Source organism: Pogona vitticeps, chromosome 6 (assembly GCF_051106095.1).
Source record: "Pogona vitticeps strain Pit_001003342236 chromosome 6, PviZW2.1, whole genome shotgun sequence".
Classification (NCBI taxonomy): Eukaryota; Metazoa; Chordata; class Lepidosauria; order Squamata; family Agamidae; genus Pogona; species Pogona vitticeps.
In genome coordinates, this window is record NC_135788.1 from 16,215,747 (window position 1) to 16,241,267 (window position 25,521).

Genomic DNA, 25,521 nt, shown 5'->3' on the forward strand with positions numbered 1-25,521 from the left:
CTAAGTTTCATACCATATCCCAGTAAAATGTAGCTTGGCTTTATCTACTCCTTTACAGAGGAAGGAAGCTTTGCACATGATCACATAAACTTGCTTCACTACAACTGTGTCATCTCCCCAAGGTGGCCGGGATTCAAAACAAGAACTGATCAAATCTTGGTGTAAAATATCTCATAGTTCAAGCTACCCTTCACTTTAAAACTAGCAGAAAAATGTAAGAAAAAGTTGTTTTACTCTGAGTATTTTCTTCTTCCTCTTCTCTTCTCCCAGAATGAACAATCATCCCACCTTGAAAACACTGCAGAAAACAGGGAGGCTCTTTCCCTTGAAGGACTTGCACCTGAAAAATTATTTAAGAATCACAATGAATTAAGTTTTGTGTAAGGCTACAAGAGACCCTATTTTACAGAGCTGTGATCAATCCCCACTTCTGTTGCTTTCAGGAACGGTGTGAAGACATATTTTTTTAAAAAAAGAACTAATATTTATTGTGATGATTTTAACTATCTTACTGATTAGCCTAAGACCATGATTTATTTATAGACCATGATTTCAACAGTTGTACAATTCAGTCAGCTTCCTATCTGCTTTATTTTGTTCTATGATGCGATCAGTCACCTTTTGTAACAAATTAAAAAAAGTAGAATTAAATTTTGATTGGTAAAAGCTAGAAACACTTTCCCCCTTTCAATGTAGAAGCATTCCAAGGCTGTACTGAAACCTGAAGATTCTGATACGCTTTCCTCACCTGAGCCCCTCGTTCTTCATCCAGCTCCACTGTCATCAAGGCAGAAGTTCCCTTCTCACTGACAGTCGAATGCCTCCCTTGCCAGAAGAAGTACACACATTTCTCTTTGCCAACAACTCGGGTTTGTAAATCTCCCTTTTGTCTGCTTCCAACTGCAAAGCCAAACCAAAGCAATCTCAGACCTTGGACTAAGCTAACAAACATTAGTTTAAAGAAGGGCAAAGTGTTCTTACAAAGAACTGGTGATGCGGTAGGCAAAAATACCTGCAGGCCAACCTCTACAGACTGACTAGCAGTGTATACTTACAAAAACAAAACAAAGCAAAACCACCATAGTCACACCAGAAAAGAAAGCAAGTAGCATTGTTTGAAGCAAATGAAGATGCTGGAGCACATCTATGGCATTATAGATCCTCATCATGCTACCCCATTGAACTAATTGTTCTATGTTATTTTCCAATTCAAGTTACACTCAACTTTGAAAGCTTTAATCAGTTTTATGGTGAACACCCAACACTGCTGAGTAATAATGGAAAGAGCTATGGATTGACAGCGAAAGGTGCATGGAAAATAACTTGCATGAGTAAAAATTCTATTAAATAGGAAATGTTTTAAAAATGCAAAAGCAAGTACATTAAATCGCTGAGACATTGTTACAGCCAGAAATGGCCTCTGACTTCTTTTTGTGTCTGAGGTACCCAAGCCAGTGGTGCAAATGAAGCTAAAGTGATTCCAATCGTTCTTTTTGAAAATTAAATATTATTTTAAGATAAATTCAGTAGTTAATTCCAACTAGAGCAGACCCACTGGATCAATGGGGTTTGCCTAAATGTTGACTTGGCAAGTTCCATTTGTGCAGGACATGCATTCTAAATAACAAACAAGAAAATATAATTCTTTAAGGTTACGCTGAATGAACAGACACTACACTCGATCTTAGCCTTAAGAGGCTGAGAAACAATACATTGAATCAAACAGCGGATACATAGCTTATTTTCTCAAATTGTGTGGTGCCATAAGAAAAAAAAAGGTATTTATATTCACGTCATGCTTACCCTGTTTTCCCGAAAATAAGACCTAACCTGAAAATAAGCCCTAGTATAATTTTCAAGATGCTTGTAATATAAGTCCTACCCTAAAAATAAGCCCCAGTTAAATGAAACCCCGCCCTCCACCCTTGTGCAGCAACCAGAAGAAGATGACATAACTGTATCTGAATAAATGTAGATTGTTGTACATGAAAAAAATTAAACATCCCCTGAAAATAATCCCTAACGTGTTTTCTGGAGCAAAAATTAATATAAGACCCTGTCTTATTTTCGGGGAAACAGAGTACATGTAAGATAGCTTCTAGCAATTAATGTACTAACAATAAAAATCAATTGCTGATGTGTCTGAATAGTTAAGTAAATCGTAAGCGCACAGATCAGTGTTACTGATTCAAATATATCAATAGATGGGATTCTGGCTCTTCACTAACCTGAAGTGCTCACCAGATACTTCCATTTGACAACATACGTATCCCCTTCATGAAACTGCCCAATGCTTTGCTTAGGGAGCCTGCTGTAATCAAATTCTAAGATATGCCAGACATCCACAGAGACAGTGATAATTTCAAATTGTCTTCCGTCATCTCCTTCAATTAATCCATAACCACGGCCAATATTCATCCCATCCAAAACTGTGCCAACTGTTGTTTCCGGTAGTGGTACCATTCGCATGATATCATATGGTTTAGCCTCAGACTTGGTTTCTTCCTGTAATGAAATACAGAAGTTTTAGGAAGCCCCTGAAATATAGAATGACATAAGCCAGAACTCTTATTGTTACAGGGAGGATTTCTATGACATTTCACATTTTCTCTGCAACCTACGTTTGAACCCACAAGCCAGTTCAAACATGTTTATGAGTAATCAGACTTTTATTACCAGATTACTCATGAACATGGTCAAACTCACCCAGAAGCTCAAACATAGGTTGCAGGAAAAAAATATGACACGTCGCAGAAATCCTCCCCCTACTTATCATCTGTAGAATCTTACAGATGACCATTGACAATTCACTTTGGTTGTTAGTTACAAATAAACCGTTCAAAGCCTTAGAGAGTAAACTACAGCGGTGCCTTGCTAGACAGTTAACCCGCATGACAGTTTTTTCGCTAGACATTGACTTTTTGCGATCGCTATAGCGATTCGCAAAACAGTGATTCCTATGGGGGAATTTCGCTGGACAATGTTTGGTCCCTGTTTCGCAAACCAATTTTCGCTAGACAACGATTTTGACAGCTCCCTCCACGCTTGCAAAACGGGTGTTTTTGGGACCTAAGCTTCTCAAGACAGCTATTTAAACAGCTGATCAGCAGTTCGCAAAGCAGCTTTCCTATGGCCGATCTTCGCTAGACAATGACGATTCTTCCCCATTGGAACGCATTAAACAGGTTTCAATGCATTGCAATGGGGAAATGCTTTTCGCTAGACAATGATTTCGCTACACAGCGATTTCAGTGGAACGGATTATCATCATCTAGCGAGGCACCACTGTATTGGATGATGGGCATCATGTTTGCAGTGATGAAAACACAGCCTTGTACATTAATGTTTCTCTCTCTTTTACAGTCTTCAAGGAACCATAAGAAACTCTAGGATCACTGAGTCATTTAAATATTGAAAGCCAATGGTCAACAGGGATTACACACAAATCTTGAATTTAATTCCGTACACGTGAAGTCAACAGATAAGCTCATGTGGAAATCAGTCTCACAGGCATGATTTTTCAGTAAAATGAGCATAAAATGATTTATTTTTTAAAAGGGTTTGCTTTGTACAGCAATATTTATTCATTTAAAATACTTCTACCCTGTCTTTCTCCTTAAAGAGGACCAAATGTGGCTTGCATCATTAAAAGACAAAATTGCATACGATGCATTTATAGCTCAGAATCTACAATGCATTATCAACATTAACATAAACTACTCTAAGTAAATAAGCCAGTTACCTTCTGAGGGGATTCACTGACGTTTTTCTCAGCAGGTTTCTTCAGCTCAGTCCAATCAAGGAATTTTTCTTTAAATAGTATTGTCTCATTATGCTCTGTAAGCCTGCCAAAAATAGCCCAGTCTGGTCGTCCTTGTCCCTTTCTGTTATAAAAAAGGAAGACAGAGAACGCTCTGATATCAGGTAGCATTTTATTCTATAAAGCAAGAGGCAACAGAAATGGAAAAACCTCTCCACTACCCCCTTGGTAGACTTCTAATTCAACTGATGAAAGTCATAATTCTTTACTTTTGAAAATTACAAGAACTTCAGATTCTGTAAATTAAACAAAAAAGCAAAAAATAAACACCTACACTTCAGATTCAGATTGGGTGCAAGATTGTAAAAGTGAGTTAAGAACTAGAGCAATAGGATGCAAGCACATTTCAAGTAATTTGAAAAATAAGACAAACATTTATTTTTTCTAACATTTCCCATCTTCCTGGCATCAGCTTTTACGTTTCACAACGAAGACCAAAGTAAAAACAGAAGGCATCTTTTCCTTCCAAGAAACACATGAGAATCAGCAGGTTGAGACAAACTTTTAGTACACAAACAAATCTTTTAATTCTCAACAAGGTTTGCTATGGAGTAATCCATATGGAAAGCAAATTCACCCTAGTAAGCTCTGATACCTTGGAATAAGGGGGTTGCATTCGCCAGGATCCAGTGGATTGATGTCACAGTTGGCATAGTCAAACGTACCATTCCACAAGTGTTTGGCCAGCTGGAATGCCACTTTTCTTTGCGGTAGTGTGACTTCCTTCCCATGCCAAACATAGACTTCACTACCAAAATCGAACACCAAGACCTGAAGATAAAAGAAGGGATAAGAGAACATTTAGCAATACGAAGAAGGGCCATCAAGTCCCACCCCTTGCTCAATGCAGGAATCCAAATCAAAACCATTTGTACGAAGTCCTTAACACACAAACTGGTTATCTTTGCATTGTTATTAAATATGCTGCATTTGTAATGTAACTTTTTTAAAATTAAGTTTGCACCGAAATCAAACCAAATCCAAATTCAACATGGAAAGCCAAATATATTTGTAAATGGGTATTAAAAAGTTAACAAGCAAGGTTTAGAAAAAAGAAACTCTAGTGTCTAGGCCTACCAATTCAGTCTTTATTACAAGACTGAAGTGGTAGGCCTAACTGAGATTGTGCCAAATCTACTATACTAGCAAAATCAAGTCAATTAATCAGTATTAGGAAAAAGTAGGATGCATCCGAGGCCATTTCTTCTCAAATGAATTCTAAGGAGAAATTTACCCAGGACATGAAAATGCATTTATTATTATTATTAGCACCAAAGCTGGTGTTGAACTTTAAAATGCCACTTACTGTACCTCTTTTGAATTTAACAGTGTACACTTTGGCATCTTTCCCCAGTAATCATCATCAGGAATAAGCTTATCGTCAACTAGTCGGTAAATGCAGTTTGTTTCTATTATGGCCGCTTCATACATCTCATCTTCCTCTGGTCTTCCAGCAGCTTGAAATAAAGAACAAAGAACTTAGTAACATAGCACAGGCGCTATAATTCGAAAGAAGCAATTCGAGAATTTTCTTACACCAGGCAAGCAGAAATGGGGGAAACAAAAGCTTCCTTACACTGGTAACTGGTCTGGCCACCAAGGAGTTTCCAGAAATCTTTGGCTGCATGAGTGTGCATATTGATACCTTCCTCTATGGTCTGAACGTAAGGAGCTCGGCAGCCAAGTTCTCTTTTTGTCTGAATTAAAGTTGCGAGTTCTGAAGCCTAAGAAATAAAACATGGTTTGGTGAATAGGGTTGCCTAAGCTGGCAGGACAATCGTTCTGCTCAGAAAAAAAAAGAAAAAGAACTGGTGCCATCTGCTATTTTCGACAGACAAACAATATTGAACATGGAAACTGTATCAGATACATACAGACTTCCTGGTTTCCAATCTAAGATTTGTTCCACTCATTTTCAGATGCCAAAAAAGGACATTCTGCTATACAAAGCCCATTTTTGTCTACTTGTGTGTGTGTATATTATTAAACCTGGGCTCTTACAAAGAAAACTGAGATCTTAACTGAATTCTCTCCTGCCACCCTCATTATTTTATATGTCCACTTGTTTGATTTTACAATTTACTATCCCAAAACTTTCAGAGGGGGATTCACACCATATTTTCTGAGATAATCCTTACATGTTACTTTGAACGAATGATCTTTATTATGGTCACTGACCAGGCACATTCAGATATTATTATTTTATGCAGTAATATAACACGAAAATACAATTAAAAATATATAGCTCATTACAATATGACTAAATTTTATAGAATTTCCATATTTATTTTATTTTATTAGATTTATACCCCGCCCATCCACACCAGTGGTCGATTCTGGGTGGAAGTTTTACTGAGGAGATCAGTAAATCAATTCAGTAAACTTTGTACTGCCTCTAATCTCATCATCCTAAGTAGTGTGGCATATAAAGTATATGGTGGCCAATACACACCACTAATAAACATCTGGCATTGCTTTAATGCAGACCTGGGCAAAGTGCAGCCCGAGGGTCACATACGGGCTGCAATCCGCTCCTGTCCGGCCCGTGGACAGTTTTGAACATCAAAACCATTTATAGCTTTTTGTCTAAAGTTGATCGGTTGCTTATCTTTAGCATACCGCAAAAAAACCTCTTTAGTATTTGTGAAGACTAACAAGTTTAAAATAAAAACAATCGTAACATCACTGTTTCATTTTATTTTAAAGTAAAGTTGGTTCGGCCCCCGAACACAGTTCAGATTTTTCATGTGCCCCCCCCTATAGAAATTAATTGCCCCACCCCTGTTTTAATGGGTGCGAGAAGGGAACAGCAACACTTCATTGCTGCCACACAAAACTTCACCACTGCTTTAGTTATATCAGATTTCTTGTCTGAGAGTAAAAATGCAACATAAAATTCTCTGGACCTCCCTCGAAATTGTTGCAAGGATGGGCTGGAGGAGATAGTTCCAAATATCTCAATGGAAGGAGCACTTTAAGAGGACATGATCAACACTTTCAATCTCTGCCTCACTGCAAGGGCACACTCGATTGGCGACTGGCAAACTCTAATATCTACCTTCTAGTAGTCTAGACGGAAGTACATTAAACCTAGCTGACATAGAAGCTTTCCTAAATTTGGGGATTTTTATTTTAAATAGATAATCAGGCATTCTAATTGTACTATTCCTAAATACACTAAGTATGTCCAGCACCGCTAAATGTTCTTGGAGCTTGACATCCCAGATCCTCTTTTTGATGACTGCCTTGGCATTAGCATAGCCCATCACTAAAAGGACACCTGGGGAGAAGCCCAACCTCAGTCATTCAGCAGATAAGATTCCTCTTCCAATATCAAGGGTGTCAAACCTGTTGGATCAAAAATAAGTTTCAACCAGTAATTATATATGTGGGCCAAAGCACGTGCTTTGATGGAAACTAACCCTGCGTCCAACTGAAGTGTAGCATTCAAGACACACAGAGGCGCCATGAAGATCCCTCTCAAAAACTTTGTACTATTTCCAAGGGCTTCAAATTAGAATATGCAAACAATTGAGCCCCATAAAGCATTTGGGCTATAATTTTAGCTTTGAAGGCTTGGATAGCTGACGGTACATATTGTCCACCCTTAGTGTAGAAGAAACTCAATGGCGCAGTACTGCATTTCTGGGCACTTGATGTTATATAGTTCAAATGAGGACCACAACTCTGAGGAATAAAATATCATACCTAAATATTTGTAGGACAATACTTGCTCTATCTTGTTCCCATTTAATATCCATCTTTGTTTATTTTGTCTTCTGCTAACAACCATAATCTTTGTCTTATCATAATTAATCAAAAGTTGCTCTTTGGAGCAATACGAGACTAGAGCATTCAAAATTCTCCATAGACTCACACATGAAGTTGACATCAAGACCTCATCATCCGCATACAGCAAAACTGAGAGGTGGTGAGTACTCATTTTGGGGTGATCAAAGTCTACTCTGAATAAATTATTCACTATATCCTTAATATAGAAATTATACAATGTCGGGGCTAGAATACAGCCTTGCTTGACGCCATTACGTAAATGATGGTATCGCATTAGATAACACTCCCGCCTTATTACAAATAACCTTAAGACTAGCATTTTTGTCCAGTTGCCTCATTACCAAAAGGAGTCTTTTGTCAATATCTGTAGCCTCTAATTTTGCCCACAATTTTTCCCTGGGAATAAAATGAAATGCAGATTTGAAGTCTATAAAAGCCATATACAGAGAGCCCGCTTTAGGAGTGGAATATTTATTCGCTAGATGTTGCAAAATTAATGTCTGGTCCTGCCTGCTCTGAATCCGGCCTGTTCCTCAGCAAGGAGATTTCCTTCAATGTAACCAGTCTTGAAGTTTTCCTAACAGATGCTTCGCATGAAGCTTGCTAATAGTACTTAGCAGACTTACTGGACAGTAACTTCTCGGGTCTGATTTACAGCCTTTCTTAAAGATCGGTACTATAATAGCAAGCTCCCAATCCTTTGGCACAACCATTGAGCGGTCAATCCATCTTTCTTTCTTACATGTTACTTGCCATTTTGTGCCCGGTCCACATTTGGTGAGTTCCAGAACACCATTACATGGAAAGAAACAGGGCTGTGCTTAACTGGATCACTCACCTTTGCTTTTTCTATGACATTTGCAAACTCCCCTACCCACAGGAAGCAGTAAAGGGGAGTGATTAACAGGAAACAATCACCACTGTTAAGTGATGTAGCCCTCGGTTCAACTAATCTTGTCTGAACATGTCTTCTTCCTATACAGGGAGAGAGAGAAAAGAGACTAATTGCATTCCTTAAAATAGATAAAAGAACCAATATTTAGTCTTGATTATTTCAAAAAGAAACCTATGTCTCAGACAAATAATGTTCCATTTCCCTAGTGTCATTTTATCCAAAAGTTGGATGAATGAATATTAATGGGTTCATGTGTGAAAGAAACAAACTACCTTGTGGAGCAACTCCCTTGTGAAGGCCGTTACAATAACTGGAATTCAGTTTAAAAAGACATGCACAATAGAGTGCAAGACATACAGATGCATAAAATAATGAACAGTGTTAACAAAGTATCATAACACTAGAATCAAGGATCATGCTATGAATCCGAATGGTGGGAAATTCAGATCAAAACAAAGTACTTTACACAGCATGCAAATTAAAAAAAAACTGGAATTTTGTACTACCATACTGGTCTCGGAGTGAGAATGTATAAGCAATTGGGGGAGGGCAGTAAATTGTCATACTTTCATAAAGAAAAAAATATGTTAATTATCTTAAATAAATTTCAGTGATAGGTGTTTAATTTATTTTTGTATTTTTTAAAATTTAAAATGCCAACTGAGGTGAGCAGACATGTGAATGACTCAAAAATCAAAAGTGTGATGAGAGGAGGCTCACAAGAGATGGTGAGGGCTACACATTTATAGTACTCTTAAAAGGGAAGGAGATAAATTCATGGAAGGCAAGGCTATCAACAACTGCCAGCCCAGATCTAGACGGAAGAATGGTGTAACATATTAGTGACTTCCTAAGTTGGTAGCTCTGGGGCAATATATGGGGCAATAATAGAGCTGGCAAGAAAGAGAATCCTCTTTTTATTGTGTTGGCAAGTGTTTGGGTCTGAGTCCCAAGTCCAAATTCTTGGCCCCAACTTCCAAGTCAGAGTCCCTATTAAAAACAAGTATTTTTCCCCAGAAAAAAGGGAATTTTTTTCCAAGTTGTGAGTAGAGTCTATGTCATTGAAAAAAAAAAACTAGTTGAGTCACTGATGTGACTTAAGTCTGACTTGAAAGCAAGTCCTGCGACTCAAGTCCCCATCCCTGTTTTTTACCCACTGTCCCATCTTTGTCAATTTACACACTTTTTAGGCAACAGCATTTTAGACAGCTTTGAAAAACGAACATTCAACAGCCCTTTCACGTACCTTTGATCTGCAAGAGCATCAGCTTTTTATATGGCACGGCACTGTTGTTTGAGTTCTGTTCTGTTAGATTGACACTACGGAGGCTAACATTGCTGAAGTTCTCCTTACTTGCTAAGCCAGCAAGTGCTACTTCTGAGAAATTTGAGTTTGCAGACACTTAAGACAGATGAAGTAAAACAAGGACAGAAAGAAACAAAAAAGGCAAGAAAAAAGAAAGAAAAAGAAAGCCACACACAAAAAAACAACAAAGAAACTACATTATGTTTCATTTCCATATTTTATTTAGGGTTTTTTTTTAAAATGCATGGCTCATTTCCAGCTCTTTTGTTTTATTTTGTTGTTGCTGCTGAAAGAGACAACACAAAAAACAGGTTGAGCTCAAATTACTCACTACTTTGAAGAATCTTACATTTCCAAGAGGAAAATTTCAAGTTAATGGTTAAAAAAAATGGAAGCATTGAACACTTGAATTTCATTTTTATATATGCCTTTAGAGCGGCAGATCCAAATGTATATAAGAATCCTTTCAAACATGACCTTTGCTGATTATTCAAAGACAGCTTGGGATCCAGGTGTGTTGGCATTTGCCTAAAAGATGGGGCATTTTTCTTCCCCATCACCAGCCCATGAGATCGACAGTAGTAATGAGAAATGTGCATTTGTATGAGATGCTAGATGCTCCTACTACATAGCTGCCGTGACATCCATGGTAATGAGTAACCATTCCTTCCCTTTGCCTGCACCATTCTGTGAATTACCAAATAATGTATTTTGGGGTATACCACAAAATAATAAATTACAGAAGCTTAGCCCTGTTCAGATTTAACAACCTGAATAAACCCACTGAAAATGAGTCCTAGGCCCATGGGTGTCCTTCCCTGCCTTTCCCATTATATGCCCAATTTTGTCACTGGTATTGTGGTTTCTTTAAATCAATGTTTCCCATTACATTCCAACCTGAAAACAAGGATTCACTTCTTGCTTATTTAACAAGGTATAAAACCAAAAGGTGGTCCTTGGAAATTATTGGTGAAATGCCATGATATGAACACCAAAGTTATGTGTGCAAAGGGAGAAGCAGAGAGATGCATGCACATTTTTTCCACTCTGTCACACAGGTCATGGTTTGAGATTATCTGAATGGAGCCGTGGAGTATTTTTTTGGGGTGGGGGATGTATAGACTGTACCTTTATTCCTCAAAGCTTTCTAAACTATGAATTCGATGAATGCTGTATGGTAGTGGCTCGTAGACAGCAACATGCAGAAGATGGTCCTGGCGCATCAAACTTACTTTTTTCAACTTTCATCCGCTTGGACTCCATGAACGCTACATTTAGTCTTTGTTCTGTGTACTCATGAAGAATGTCCTCTCTTGCTGCCAGCATTTTTAAAGGGTTCCTAGAAGCCTGGACTCTGCGGGTGGGTCTTACTGCACGCTTGTGCTCAGCTACTGAAGAAATCAACCTGAAAAGCAAAAAAGGTGCACACTTAACCTCTACTTTATGAACTGATATTAAAGTAGAAACATCATGCTGCCTTTTCCCATGGCATGTGAGGCAAACAAGCTCAACATCTGAATTCATTAACCCACACCCAGAAGACCAAGGGTTGCTATTTATTTACTTATTTGTTACATTTCTAGCCCAGTTCATGTCCAATCAAGCTCAAGGTGGCCCAAACGTATGCAAGTAAAAAGGGCTCACTTGGGCGCCTCAGGATCAAATATAGCATCAAAGTCTTCATCTAGCTCCAAAGGTAATGAAGAAGTAGGGTATTCCATGCAACGGTAAAATTTAGAAAATGTTTCCTCGTCATCCAACTTCATCACTTCTTTTACAGATTTTGCTGTGACTGTCAGCACTGTTTCTTGCATTCCGCCCACTACAAGAGGAAGGGGGGGAAAAGATTATTATGAAACAACATTAATTTGAGCTTTGACTGAATTTTAATTATCATCAGTACAAATATTTTAACTTTGGATCTGCTCAGTGAAAACACTGTTAATATTTTACCACAATTTATCCAAGAAGTAGCAAGGATGCAAGCATGCCAGTGGATGGTCAACTCTCCACTGGAAATTCAGGCCGCTGACCCCAGTTTTCTGGGATGAATTCACTCCAGGTTTTGGATCAAAACAATTTCAGCACCTTGAAGAGTTATTGCAAAATTCAATCTAAAACCTCCAGCAGATTTATTACCCATGTAAAACTGGAATCACCAGCCTCTTCAGTTGGCCTTTAGGACAGTTTTGACAGCCTTGATAACTTTTAAAAGGGGACTAGAGAATTCGTAAGGGACAAAAACTGATCAATGACCACTAATTAGAAAATGCAGCTTCCCAGATTCTGAGATACCGTGTCACTTGGTAATTTACTAGAAAGCAACAACAGAGAAAGACACTGTCTCTGTGGCCTACAGGTACCTAGTTTGCAACCGTGGGAAATAGGAATCTGGGCGAAACTTGATTTGTTTGATCCAGGAAGGCTATTCTGACATTTTGATAATGTCTCTACAAAGACTTCTTATTGTATAGCCATGATAGTTTTTCAACCTCACTAGAAATTTTCTGTCATAGAAACAATGAGTATTGTCCTTAAGTGTCAGGGTTAGCCTCCTCCAAACAGGTATGTGCCTAGTCAGCAATGACTGGGAATAATGCAATTTGTAGTCTTTCTGGAAACTGGGGTAGACTGGTAGGGTTGATCACCATTATAGCTTTCAGCATGTTATTCAAACTACAGTTGTGCCTTGCTTAAAGATTGCCTTGCTTAACAAGGAAATTGCTGTACAATTAGGTTTTTGCGATTGCAAAATGATGGTTTAAATGGGTTTTTTTCGTTTAACAATGATGTTCCGTCCCCTGCTTCCAGAACCGATTTTCACTTTACGACGATCAGCAAACAGCTGATCGTTGGGTTTCAAAATGGCCGCTGGCTGAAGAAATGGCCCCCTGCTGTTTTCTAGGACGGATTCCTCGCTTTACAGGCACCAGAAATGGCTGCCGTATGGAGGATCTTCGCTGGACGAGCAGGTATTCAGCCCATTGGAATGCACTGAATGGTTTTCAATGCATTTCAGTGGGTTTTTAAATTTCGTTTGATGATGTTTTTGCTCTACAGCGATTTCACTGGAACGAACTAACATCGTCAAGTGAGGCACAACTGTAATTACAGGAAGGGTTTTTCCAGAGTTGATCAAATGGAGTAATTAAAGTGATGTTAGAAAACTGAAGAGCTAGTAAACCGAAGAGCTGATACTGCATGTACCAAATGCATTGTTGAGATGAAAAGAGTATAAAACTGCTCAAGAATGTTTATTAATTTTGCTAGAAAAGCACACAACAGTAGTCAGCCTGGGTTCTTACTGCTAACTGCCAGGATATAAGGCAGTTTAATAAAGGCTCAAGAAAGTCTATTTTAGAAACACTGGAGAACAGCACATATATTTCTTCTGACAGTGAAGACACACAACTTAATCGATATATATTCATATATAGGTGAATACACAGACTCTTTCATCTTTGGACTTGCATAATTTGCAATACCCTGTTATTGGATGTTGCTCTTCGTTTTGTTGAATAAAGAAATCAAACCTGTTTTGCCATTAAATTCTGCAGCATTGCAGCATTCTGCTTTGAGATTAAGATCCATGTGTGGGATGCTGAAGCTTTGATTAGGGCAGAACTAGGACACAGTCCTAAAAGCACACCCTGCAGCAACATTTGAAAGCATGAGACTTCCTGATCACGCCTGAGATCCACAATGGAATAAAGACAGACTAAAAATAAAAGCTCTAATTGTGCTTTTCGTCTTGGAGATCAAAGTTATTCCATCAACATCTTAAGTGAAGCAATGTTTTGCTACTGGCTGTCTGCACACTTAAAATTCATAAGCTATTGTTATAATCAATAAAATCCTTAACAAGTAAGATAAGAAATGTGGGAAGGTAAATGAACATAGATTGCTTTCTTCAAATGTTATAGACCTTTGTTGTTCAGCCTTCCAAGGAACGTCTCCAGTTTATCCAACTTCATGTCTGATTCTAACTGCATATCTGGCCTTGCTTCAATTTCTAAAACAAAATAAAAACGAAAGTGGTCACAAAGAGATTGAAGAAAGAAAAGAAAGAGGATCAGAACATTTCTCATTAGGTGTCTTTTTAAAATTACCCACCTTCTAGAGGTTTTGAGATGGGTGTTGTTGACTTCAATCTGTTGCAGAAAGGAGATGCAACTGGTGTGATAGCAGTAGGGGATGCTAAACCTGCAAAATAAGCAGATTTTCCATATCATTCTTCTCAACAAATGCTTTAACATCTAACTAAGCTCACATGCCTAAATATTTTACTTGGGAATTTCTCTTTCCTTCCATAGCCTCTACCATGTCATTACAGGCTTTGTGATTTCTTTCATGTCCAGGTATGGGACATTTCTGGCTATCACAGAACATCCATATTTTACAGAAAATAAGTCAAAATCCAGCTCTTAGCTCCAAGCAGAGTAGGCTGTTTGGCTGAAATCCTTTTTTTAGTGTAGCAAATCACATTGGAGTCATCCCACTGAAACAGTGGAGGTTTGGTAAGTTCACTCCTCCATACTGTAAATTCCATTGACTCAAATGGGCCTACTTTAGTTGTGATGTATGAAATTAAGCTGGGGGGGGGAATTCAGCCACTGAATTTGAATGACAACTTGGTAAGTCATTACTTAACAATTGGGCTTAGGTCTAAGAAGCCTGTTGGGTATCTTTTCTCCTCTTGCCAAAGTCCCTTACATGAGCTAGACCAGGCTTGTCGCACCCACGGCCCGAGGGCCGCCTGCAGCCCAGGTCAGCTCGTAATGCAGCCTAGTGCAATTTTTTATTTTTAAAGAAATTCCAAAGTTTCAAGTTACACTGCCGGCGCTTGCCGCCAGAATGTGACCAGGGTATGTCACAACAGTAGAGGAGGAGAGAGGGAAGGAAGGAGTGGGAGGGGAGGGGACAGGGGGGCTGCGTGACTGCATTGCGCCATCCCCGTCAATAGGTGGACCCCCTCCCGGCCCCATAAAGCCACCGGAGTCGAAGCTGGCAGCCTCTGCTGTCTGAGATCGCAGCTGCCGGTAAGCGCGCTTGGAGCGGGGCTGCGGAGGACGGCTAGGGCTGTCCCCCCAATGCGGCCCAAACCAAATGTATGTGCGGCCCAAATCAAATTTTCATCTTCTAATGTGGCCCAGGGAAGGTGAAAGGTTGGACACCCCTGAGCTAGACCAGTGGTTCTTAACCTTTGTTACTCGGATGCTTTTGAACTGCAACTCCTAGAAACCCCAGTCAGGACAGCTGGTGGTGAAGGCTTCTGGAAGCTGCAGTCCAAAACTCCTGAGTAACCCAAGGTTAAGAACCAGTGAGCTAAACAAATTAAATCTCCAGTTTCCAGAACTGTTGTGCTTCCTTCTTTGCTGATTAGTGAATCTGAGTAGTTTTCCACAGACAGACATAGCTTGGAGCGGGGGACCATAAGCAAGCAATGGGCAATTCTGTAACAGAGTGGAAAAAATAAATCACTGGAAACATTTTTTCATTCACGAAGATCATGTTCTCTTCTTAGGACAACCGTAACAAATGCTTTCCTCCATTATATTACCATCCCTTCGACTTTCTTCCTTGAGAGAACACTGTCCGGGAAGGGAGCTTTATCCAGTTGACATGGAACCCAAGGATATCGTAAAGGATTCCTTGGCAGGTTTATGTGACAGAACTCATATATTTAAAAGGTTAGTAGAAAATAATCTGGGGGCCATTTGTCCAGAATTCAGCAGGAACAATCCTCTCTGAGAGGTTACCATGTCTCCAAATTCCATACACAAAAAATCAACAAACATTATAATTTCCCAATGCAAACTAACAAGAAGTGTAAAGAGCTGTTTTTCCCGAATTTAGACTTGGATTAGAAGTGGATTTGATCAGGTTCAAATCAGACTGAACCACATCAGGTCCAAATCCAAACAAGGTTATGAACTGAATCAGGAGACCCCCATATAACCCTTGTTCTAACCCACTAGATCATACACAGGTGGGCAATATGGTTTTTCCAGCATTGTTGGATTGCAGCTCCCATAATCCTTTACCACTAATTGAGTTGGTTAGGGCTGAGGTATAGCCCTACTAGCCACCAACTGCCTGATCCCACAACCCTGAACTAGATGAAGGGCTGGTGTGTAAAACAATTGCTCTGCTTGAGCTTATAGTTCCAGAGTTTTAAAATTAGTTTTTCACAGATGAATACATTTTGTACACCCACATCCCTTCCCCAAGACAGATGTGATCTTCTGAACAAATTCTTCATCTTTCAGTGAATCAGAATCACAGTGCTGATCAGAAAATATAAAAGCACCTCCTAAATGCATTTCCTAAAGGCTACTAAAATGCAATCTGGTTAACCTCACAAGATGTAATCGGAACACAAGCTAATCTCTCAGATTTTGATTCCAAGTTATAAGGCAAACCAAACACTCACTGTGAGCAGCCTTCAGGATACATTTTTCCTGTTGCTGCTTCATTGCTCTTCCAAGCTTTCAAAATAATTGAAATGGCTCAACAAATAATGTGGGAGGAAATGAAAATGAGTAGTTTGCTGATATTAATGCAACTGAATGTTCTTTGGCAAATACTCCCATGCTCATTTTTTTACCAGGCACATTAAACAAAGGAAAAATAGATATAAAAGATGAATAATTTACTTACCTTTCTTGACCATTCTGCCAGCCACAGTGAATTGGGTGGAGTCATTGGCTGCTCCTTTACCCCTTGCCTTCCAAGCTTCTTCTCGGACGCTTATCAATTGCTTTCTTTCTTCAATTGACATCTGACTTTCACAGCCATCTGACATCCTCTGCTTTTTCAAAGAGAAGAAGTTAGCAATTAGGAGGAAATCTGCAACATCAGTATTGTAAGACACAGCAAATTAAAACAAACAAACAAACAAAAGCAAGCCTGGAATCTTTAGATCTTTAAATTTATCATATGTTCCAATGGCCAAAATCCTGTTGTTTAGAGTATAAATTGCACTAAATTAGGGCCGCTGAATCAATTGGGATTTAATGAGTCTAAGTTCCATTGATTTAAATGCAAATTACCTTAGCAGTTAGAGGAGGTCCATTCAGCAGTTGACTCATCAAATCTCCATTGATTCAATGGATTTTAGTGGGATTTACTACGCTAAACAACAGGATTTTGGCTAATGTCTCCATTCTTTCTTTTTTCTTTTGGTACCTAATGTGCTATTGTTGAATGGCATTTACTCATAGTACTTCTTTGACCTAGGCCAGTTTGCTATAATTGCAGAATTAACCCACTGCAAGGTTTCATGAATCTTTTTCAGATCATTTTAACAATAAAGCAGCCCTGGAGGTAGATTGTGCTGCACAAGGTACATTTTTGTGGTTATTCCTAATTTAGCTACTTCTTCAATAAGCATTCCAAATACTCTAGTTTATAATTGCAACCACTGACAGGAAGAATGAAATATCTGCATCATACGAGCATTATAAATATTTTCCGTATGATATGTCATTATAGCTTCTTTGTCCACTATGGAAGCTCTTATTGTTTTGTTTTTAAAACACACAAAAAGTGTATACACACCAATTTTACTACCTGCTTTCTCTACCAAATTACTATGCAGAAAATATACAACACTGTTGGAGGAGAGGATAGATGGCAATGTCTAGGAAAGGGGCAGGAATCACATGGTCTTTCTTCATTCTTACAGACCCTGCTGCTTTCTGTCTCTATCCATTATTTCAGCCAAAACATTTCAGCCAAAACAGAAGGATAGCTACACCCAGAAGACTCCAGGAGGAAAAAAAATCTCCTTTAAAACAAAGCACAGAGCTTTTATCTGCCTTAAGAAGTAGTCATTTGTATTTCACCTCAAGTAACCTCAATATATCAAGGCACATGGACTGCAGATTACAAAAACACCACACAACAAAGTAGGTCTCTTCTGCTTCTTCCGCTTTTGAAATCACCTTCTGAGCCAAGTTAGCAAATACATTTAGCAAGGAGTCTATTGGCTAATGAATTAACCGCTCTGGAAAAAAACATGAGACCAAGGGAAGGCCTTTATCCTCCAAGGTATCTGATGTGACTACGTGACTGGCCTGGATACTCCATATTTTCCATCCTTGGCTAATCCTATTGTGGCATCTCACTTTAATAATAATAAAGTCAAGTTCTCCTAAGGGAATAAAGTCTGCTCAGGATAGCTTTCCATTCAGCAGCAAACCACCTGACCTAGTTTTTAGGTGTAAGGTAGGGAACATGTTTCCTACTATCTCCTTGGGTTTGTGGTATCTGTTTTACATGGAGAGCCAATTCATTTGGAGATAAGGGTATATTAACACTTCATGATGAATAACTATATATTTTAACTCTGGATCACGGCACGAGTTGAACAGTAGAAATCTGCTTCCCTAAGTGTTCAACATTTGCTTTTTTATTGATTTTTTTAATTGATAGAAGAATGATGGGATTCACACACACAAAAATTACTTCAACTATAAATCACTAATGAAAGGGAGGAAATGGGATCGCCAAGAAGTATACCCTTATTACTGTGACAAAAGGAAGTATCCAAGAATCTGTATAAATATGAATCATTAAACACAATGCTATAACTACTCCTGGCCCACTAAATGTGCTCCTGCACCATTAATTCACAAACTAAGGATGTCTATAATGTGTGTATTTATAGGTATCTCTAAGACCCTCAAAACATTCAAAACCTTCATTGAACAACCTGTAACAACATTACTGTATATGCCACACAATCATTTAGACCAAAATATATTCTGAAGAAATGGAACCCAAATTATCTAGTGTCTTGCCTCTTGTACATATTATGGGTGTGTCATGGACCAAGCTGCTGGGGGAGACTCTTGAGAGTCCCCTGGACTGCAAGGAGAACAAACCTATCCATTCTGAAGGAAATCAACCCTGAGTGCTCACTGGAAGGACAGATCCTGTTCAGGCTCCAATACTTTGGCCATCTCATGAGAAGAGAAGACTCCCTGGAAAAGACCCTGATGTTGGGAAAGTGTGAAGGCAAGAGGAGAAGGGGACAACAGAGGACAAGATGGTTGGATTGTGTCACCGAAACTACGAACATGAATTTGACCAAACTCCGGGAGGCAGTGGAAGACAGGAGGGCCTGGGGTGCTCTGGTCCATGGGATCACAAAGATTCGGAGACGACTTAACGACTAAACAACAACATGGATCAAGCAGGATGTGGGGAGGGCAGTATTCATTCCAATAGTCAACATTGATGCTCCCCTGTGATAATTTATGTACACTAACCTTTGTCTCTTCTCTGAATAAGCTCTCATTAATCTCACAATTTTTGTGCCTTGGTTCTCACCAATTCCCTCCAAATGATAAGCCCATTTTTTTCAGTTGGAAAACAATTCCGATATTAGTCTGCCACCTAAACTGGACACCTTTGATGTATCTAATTCAGAACTGAGCCAAACAGAAGGAAATCTTTCTATGAGAGCAAACCTATCCATTGCTCTGACTGATGGCCACTTAAAAAAAGCAAACTGGCATAATCATCTTAAGTTTGCAACTCATAAATTAGTGGTGGCAAAATTGCACAGATGAATATATATGGAACATCCAGGGGATTTGGGGAGAAAACAGCACAGTTCAAAAAAGGTTAATGGAAGGGGAAAAAACCCTGAAAATATCATGCAGATTAAACATATGCTCCAATATTACTGTCATTATAAATACACTTTCTCTAAGGTACTATGTTTACACATTTGGAACAGACCATTCAAGCATGAATTTATTGCAAATGTGTTTAAATTTACAACTCTGGAATTCACTCCATAAAACATGCACCTCTGTATATGGACCAATCTCCTCACTAGAAGTCGTTGCTGTAGCAATAAGTTTCAAAATAGCTCACTTTAATTTCTTTTTGTTTTGTTTTGTTACACTACAGAAACAGGCAGATTATTTCACCTTCCATCTCCAAGGGTGATGTTCAAAGGCCAGGGGGCTTGACTCTCTTAAACTAGCATTACTGACCTTAAAGGGGAAAAAAATGGAAGTATCAGACAGAGAAGCCAAAGCAAAGGAGCAGAAACAAAGGAAAAGCAACTGAGAAACCCACACCCAATATCAAAGCAAAACAAAGAAACATCTATTTGAACCTAAACTACCAATTGCAACAATAGTAATAATAATGATAGTAGTAGTAGCAGTAATCTTAGAACTGCAGAGCAGGAAGGGACCCTACGGATAATCAAGTCCAGTCCTTGTCAAGGAGGCACAGTGGGGTATCGAACTCTGCCGTCAGATACCAGAACCCCTGAGCAGATCCTCATGACATGGCTGAGCTAAAGAACTAAACATTTCCAGCTTTTGCACCTATGAGCTTGCTCCTCCATCCCCAACCCATTACCACAAAGCACTCTCAATTTCCGCAGCATGATTTGGAATAATGGACCTTCTCATATTCACAGTTTGAACTCAGGTAGGGGCAACTGAGGCTCTGACCTAGGGTACTGAACTGTAGGAGGTGCAGAAATTTGCTATTAGAAGGATGCAAACCATCCTGTTGGTAGTTGCTGCTGGAAGGGCGCACACCTGCCTATTTCAAGTGCATATACCACCTCCTGCTGCTTTTCCCTGCGGACAAGGAAACACAAAACAGGTGAGCTCAGCACCAGTATGGCTGTGCACACCAGCAACTGTCTTCCTGTGCATGCCAGTCTCATCTGACTCAAGATTAACTGCTGGGCAGAGAAATCCCGGGCTGACAGGGACACAAGGGAAGGCTTTCTCTGTGGCAGCTCCCAAACTGGGGAATGGTCTCCCTCAGGAGATAAGGCTGGCCCCCTCCCTTTTATTCTTCCAACAGCTGAAGACCTATCTCTTCAGGTATTTATTTATTTTATTTATTTATTTTATATCAATTTATACACCGCCCATCTAGACAGATAGCCTACTTTGGGCGGCATTACAAAATTTAAAAACAATAGGTAGGCTTTTAACAATCATGATTAAATCCCCTGAATGCTTTCTTAGAGTTAAGATAGTTTTAAATGTTTACTTGTTTTGAGTTATTCAATTGTACTTCCATTAGCATATAGGTTAATCTCTGAAGAGGCCGGCCACAGAGACTGGCGAAACGTTAGGAAGAACAACCTTCAGAACACGGCCAAAGATTCAATAGACCTAGGCTCAAATCCTCACTCGATCATGGAAATTCACTGGGCAGCAGCAATGGTACGCTATTCCTTGTACATCTCACCTATCTTGTAAACAGTATTAGGGGTAGCCATAAGGCAGAGGTGACTTGATGCTGTATAACACCACCAGCAGCAGCCTCTTTTAAAAAATATTTCATCTGATGTTCAGCTATATTTATAGGAAGTATATAATGGCACACAACATTTCTGAATTTCTAGGCATTATATGCATGGAAGGGAATGGGCAGAAGTATGAAAAATGAGGATGATAGAAGGATATATTTACTCTACGAACAAGTACTCAACAAATCATTGCAAGACCTATTTAGAGTGTGCAAGATTTGCTCACCTGATTAATAGGGACAAAGGAATGAAGCTTATGGGCAGCTGCTATAGCAGGAGAATAAGTAGAAGCATAGAGAGGTTCCTACAGATAGGGGCAGAAGCACAAGACAGAAATGAGAAAGACATGGAAATGGTGGGCTAGGTAGAAAGGGAGGGGGTATAAATGGGGAGGTTATTTCATGTTAAACAATTCATGCCTGTTTTCCCAATAATGTTTCAAAATACTCATCCTCTAGACCATATGCTGTAATACTCAGAAAAATACACACATGCACACAAGTGTATTATGTTTAATGAAGCTACTCTGGTGCAAAAATTAAAATAGTGATAATAAGAAAGTGCTCTGGAAGTAGACAGCAAGCATAAAGGGAGAGCATCCTTGATATCCTGCAGTCCATTATTCACAATAGCAATGCTTTCTTCACCTGGCAATGCATTTAGCCCTTGCTGGAACAAAGAACTAGCTATGGTCTTGACCAGTGCTCAGAAAAGTGACCTTTTCGGATTATATTTCCGAGAATCCCAATGGCCACACTGGCTGAGGGACTCTGGCAGTTGTTGAGAAAAGGAATTTTTCCAAGCTGTTATTTTGATATGCCAGTGCTGTAAGCAGAGCAAAAATATGGGTGGGCAGGAATACTGACGGCATCCTGAAAAGAAGGGAAGAGCCAACCGCCTAGAATAACCTCTGTGCATTAGAGTCAGGCTTACCCAAAGCAGCTTAGACAGGGTATTATCATCTGTACCTCCTCCTTCTTCCTACAGGTTAAAACAAACAGGAAATATTGCAGAGAGTGACAGAAAGGTGTAGCTCCATAAAGTAGCTCACATTCTTAGTGCTGCTGCTCGCAGGTCAGTTACAATTTACAACTGCTGCACGCAACGGAAGCTTCCATTCAGTGAGGAAAGCAGGCTGCCGTCTCGTGGCTAGACCCATGCCGCACTTGCCAACGCCGATTTTGGAAATCAACACTCGATACAAGAATAGCTCTAGGTCATGATGTCTCTGCATGCAAGAGATTATTTTTGCCTGGGAATACCTGAGAATTCTAAATAACCTCCAATGCTAGAGGATTAAAAGGACATAATTTTTGTAGGAGGGTTTTTATTTTTGTTTTGTTTTTGTTTTGCAGGGGATAAAATGCATTTCAAGCTCCTTTTGCCGATTTAAACTAGCAGCAGCATGACCTGGCACTCGCTGAATAATTTGGAACACTAAACTGGCTAGGAAAGGAGGCTGTGCATTTCAGATGGAGACAACATTTCAATTTTTCCAGTACTGTATATGATTATGAAAATTACAGTATATGTAAACCGCCTGGAGTGGTGCCCAATACTAATCGGGTGGTATATAAGTCTATGAAAATAGACAAATAAGTAAAATGTGGAGGAAAGGCAGAATAAGCAAAAGGGGAAAGGGAATGTGAAAATGGTCCAGCTATTTATATTCAGAGCCTTAAATCAATTATAATTTTATATATTAATTGTAGAGATGGACACAAATTTAAAAAATGCATCACCAAATTTGTTCAAACAATTGCTAATTGGTTGATTCGTATTCATATGAATCAGTGCCCCTGACGAATAGGAATCAATCGGTTTTAGCGATTTTTGATTTGTTGATTCATTTGACTATAAAATGGCCTCCCAGGGACATAGACACACCAAAATTGCAGCGAAGCTTCCACAGACTCTTTCTATAATCTGACCATGTTTGGTGAAGTTTGGATTTCAGATGTCTGAGTTATACACCTACAAAGAGCCCCTGCCAGAAAAGCTTTCCCCAGACACCTAGAGACACCAAAATCACAGAGAAGCTTCTATTGGTTCTCCTTTACAATCACTCCAGGCTTGGTGAAGATTGCATTTCCCCAAACCAGCTGCTAAGGGCACTTTCCTGGAGAGACCCACTTTGTGGGTATATAACTTGGACGTCTGAAACCAAACTTGGAGGAATTGTACAGGACAGTCAGTAGAAACTTCTCTGTGGTTTTGGTATCTCCAGGTTCTTGGGGGGGGGCTCCTTGTGGGTGTAAGACTCAGATGTCTGAAACCCAAACTTCAACAAACTTGCAGTGCTTTTAGAAGAGAGTCGGGGGAAGCTTCCTTGCAAATTTGGTATCTCTAGGTGCTTGGGGGAGGGAGATGCTTTACAGGGTTTTAAAGTAAAAAATGAACTAACATATTGATTCACTGAATAATCAGAAAAATTAATAAATTCCTAATTCATGATTTCTCTACCTTGATGAAGCATGGATCAAAATGAATCACCATGTTTTCTGATTCATGCCCATCTCTTAATTAACTGTAATGGATCTGAATCTTTCCAAAGGCAAGTACACCATAGTAGTACAGTTTTACTATGAAAACATAAAAGAAAAGTTGCTATCAATGTTGTGCCTCATAATCAAACAGATTTGAGAATAGAAATAAATCCCTATATACCTGTTAACAGTTATGTTTGGCACCATGAAGGTTTGCATGTGCAATAAAGGGTTTTACATTCCACTGAGCATACCTCCTTTGAAAGTATGCCGGTGATTTTATACTCTTGTGACTGAGGGCAAGTATTTATGCAAATGAGTGCATAGTGATATGCATGGTATATTTCTCCATGTCAATTCACAATATTTTCATTTAAAAGAGCCTCTAGCTATTAAATACATCAACTTCCAACCTTCCTCCTTCCATGACTATTTGTTTTATGATACTGTCTAAAAGGAAGCTACATGTTTGCTGTTTTCGACACTCCTTGAAAAACCTCTCCTGCTCTGATTTGTCAATGACATTCTTAATTTCTAAAAAATGTGAACATCTTAGCTAGAATCATATCATTGTCCTAAAGCATTGCAGCTTCACTCTATTTGGTGGATGTGCAATTTTACAAAAAGCATCATTAATATTTAGGTGTGTTACAGATTACTCTGCTGTATGTTACACATGAAAGCACATGCAAATCATACCATGCAAAATCAGCAAGGTTCTCCAATGCAACTTTACAACAGGCATCAGCAGGTGATCTACAGCATATCCAATGTGCATGAAAGCAGGAAGACCAGCCCTACTATTGCTTGTTTCATGTATAAAGTATAAAACATCAGTATAACATCAGGGCAGGATCCAGGATTTAGCGGCCAAATGTCGTTTCTATTAGCACTAGAAACAATGGAGTCATTTATAAACTATCAAAGAGACGCTAGACTGTATGTACTCAATGAAAGAAGGCCTTTGAGGAGTTGAATGTTGCTGTCTTAAAATGAAGCCATAACTCATACCCACACAAAATGACCAACAACTGTTGCTTGAAATGTTAACGCTAGTTAGCAGTGGGAAAATTCCAATGAAATGCCATCCCAGTCAAGGTAACTTGCATTTTTTATAGAATTTTTTTTTTAAAAAAATCTTGCACAAAGGTTTACCTGTTCTATTGCATATATGGATGCATTACTTTATGCAACAAGGGCAGAGCTCTTTAATGGTATTTGTCAACTAAACATAGATTTGGGCAGCAGATTCTCTGCTGGCCTTACAAGGTGGCCAAGTGTCACATCGCAAAGGTCCTGAATGTCCTTATCAATATTTAGTAATTAGACAGAAGACTAAAAACACACACAGGCCACCTGGTCACAGTGTTCTCTACTATTGTAAAATACACTGCATTTCTTTTTGAAGGATAGTGGCCAGGTCAGAATCCTATTACTGATTTGTGCCTGTGTAAAGGAATCTATGTTTAGTTCAATGAGTCTTGGAGGCCAACTGCTGTTTATTAAAAAGGTGCTGGGCATTGCCAAGACTTGAAATGATTTTCTTTCTAATAAGTATAAAGTTTAAATGTGCCTTTGTACAAACAAATTAGTAGAGGCAACTTCTCTGCAAGACACCAGTACTCTCTTTCATCCTCTTTCTTGGCAGGACCAATGTTGAGAGATTAGCTGTGGTTAGGCATCTACCATGGTTCCACACCCCATCGGGGCCAAACTGGCAAGAACTCCCTGGATTGCTTCCTTTCTTTACCACTGTAATCAGTCTGTCCAGCTTGCCTCTCACACTAGTCTCAACAACCTCTCTGGTGAGAAGGAGGAGCAGCAGATGCCGCTGCCTGCTTGCTCACTAACTCCCTGCTTGCCAAACAAACAAGTGGTGGCTATGGTGAAAAAGGAGAGAAGAAGGAAGAACAACAACTAGGA

The 25,521-nt window shown here is 39.2% G+C and overlaps 1 protein-coding gene across 35 annotated transcripts in view; it reads right to left on the reverse strand.

The window, feature by feature from the left end:
• The window catches only part of SVIL (supervillin), a 171,403-nt gene that overhangs the window by 9,216 nt on the left and 136,666 nt on the right, over positions 1-25,521 (reverse strand). For 24 of the 35 annotated variants that reach the window (XM_078378592.1, XM_078378607.1, XM_078378597.1 and 21 more), the window contains 17 exons: positions 22,046-22,093; positions 21,339-21,416; positions 19,758-19,823; positions 16,474-16,621; positions 13,927-14,016; positions 13,739-13,825; positions 11,458-11,635; positions 11,046-11,218; positions 9,754-9,909; positions 8,451-8,587; positions 5,397-5,544; positions 5,132-5,277; positions 4,416-4,591; positions 3,743-3,884; positions 2,229-2,505; positions 749-900; positions 235-340 (listed from right to left, as the gene is read on the reverse strand). In XM_078378592.1, coding sequence (XP_078234718.1) covers positions 235-340; positions 749-900; positions 2,229-2,505; positions 3,743-3,884; positions 4,416-4,591; positions 5,132-5,277; positions 5,397-5,544; positions 8,451-8,587; positions 9,754-9,909; positions 11,046-11,218; positions 11,458-11,635; positions 13,739-13,825; positions 13,927-14,016; positions 16,474-16,621; positions 19,758-19,823; positions 21,339-21,416; positions 22,046-22,093 — 2,308 coding nt within the window. Of the gene's footprint in view, positions 1-234; positions 341-748; positions 901-2,228; positions 2,506-3,742; positions 3,885-4,415; positions 4,592-5,131; positions 5,278-5,396; positions 5,545-8,450; positions 8,588-9,753; positions 9,910-11,045; positions 11,219-11,457; positions 11,636-13,738; positions 13,826-13,926; positions 14,017-16,473; positions 16,625-19,757; positions 19,824-21,338; positions 21,417-22,045; positions 22,094-25,521 lie in introns of all 35 variants that reach the window. The other 11 variants (XM_078378609.1, XM_078378596.1, XM_078378583.1 and 8 more) reach the window with 6 other exon arrangements.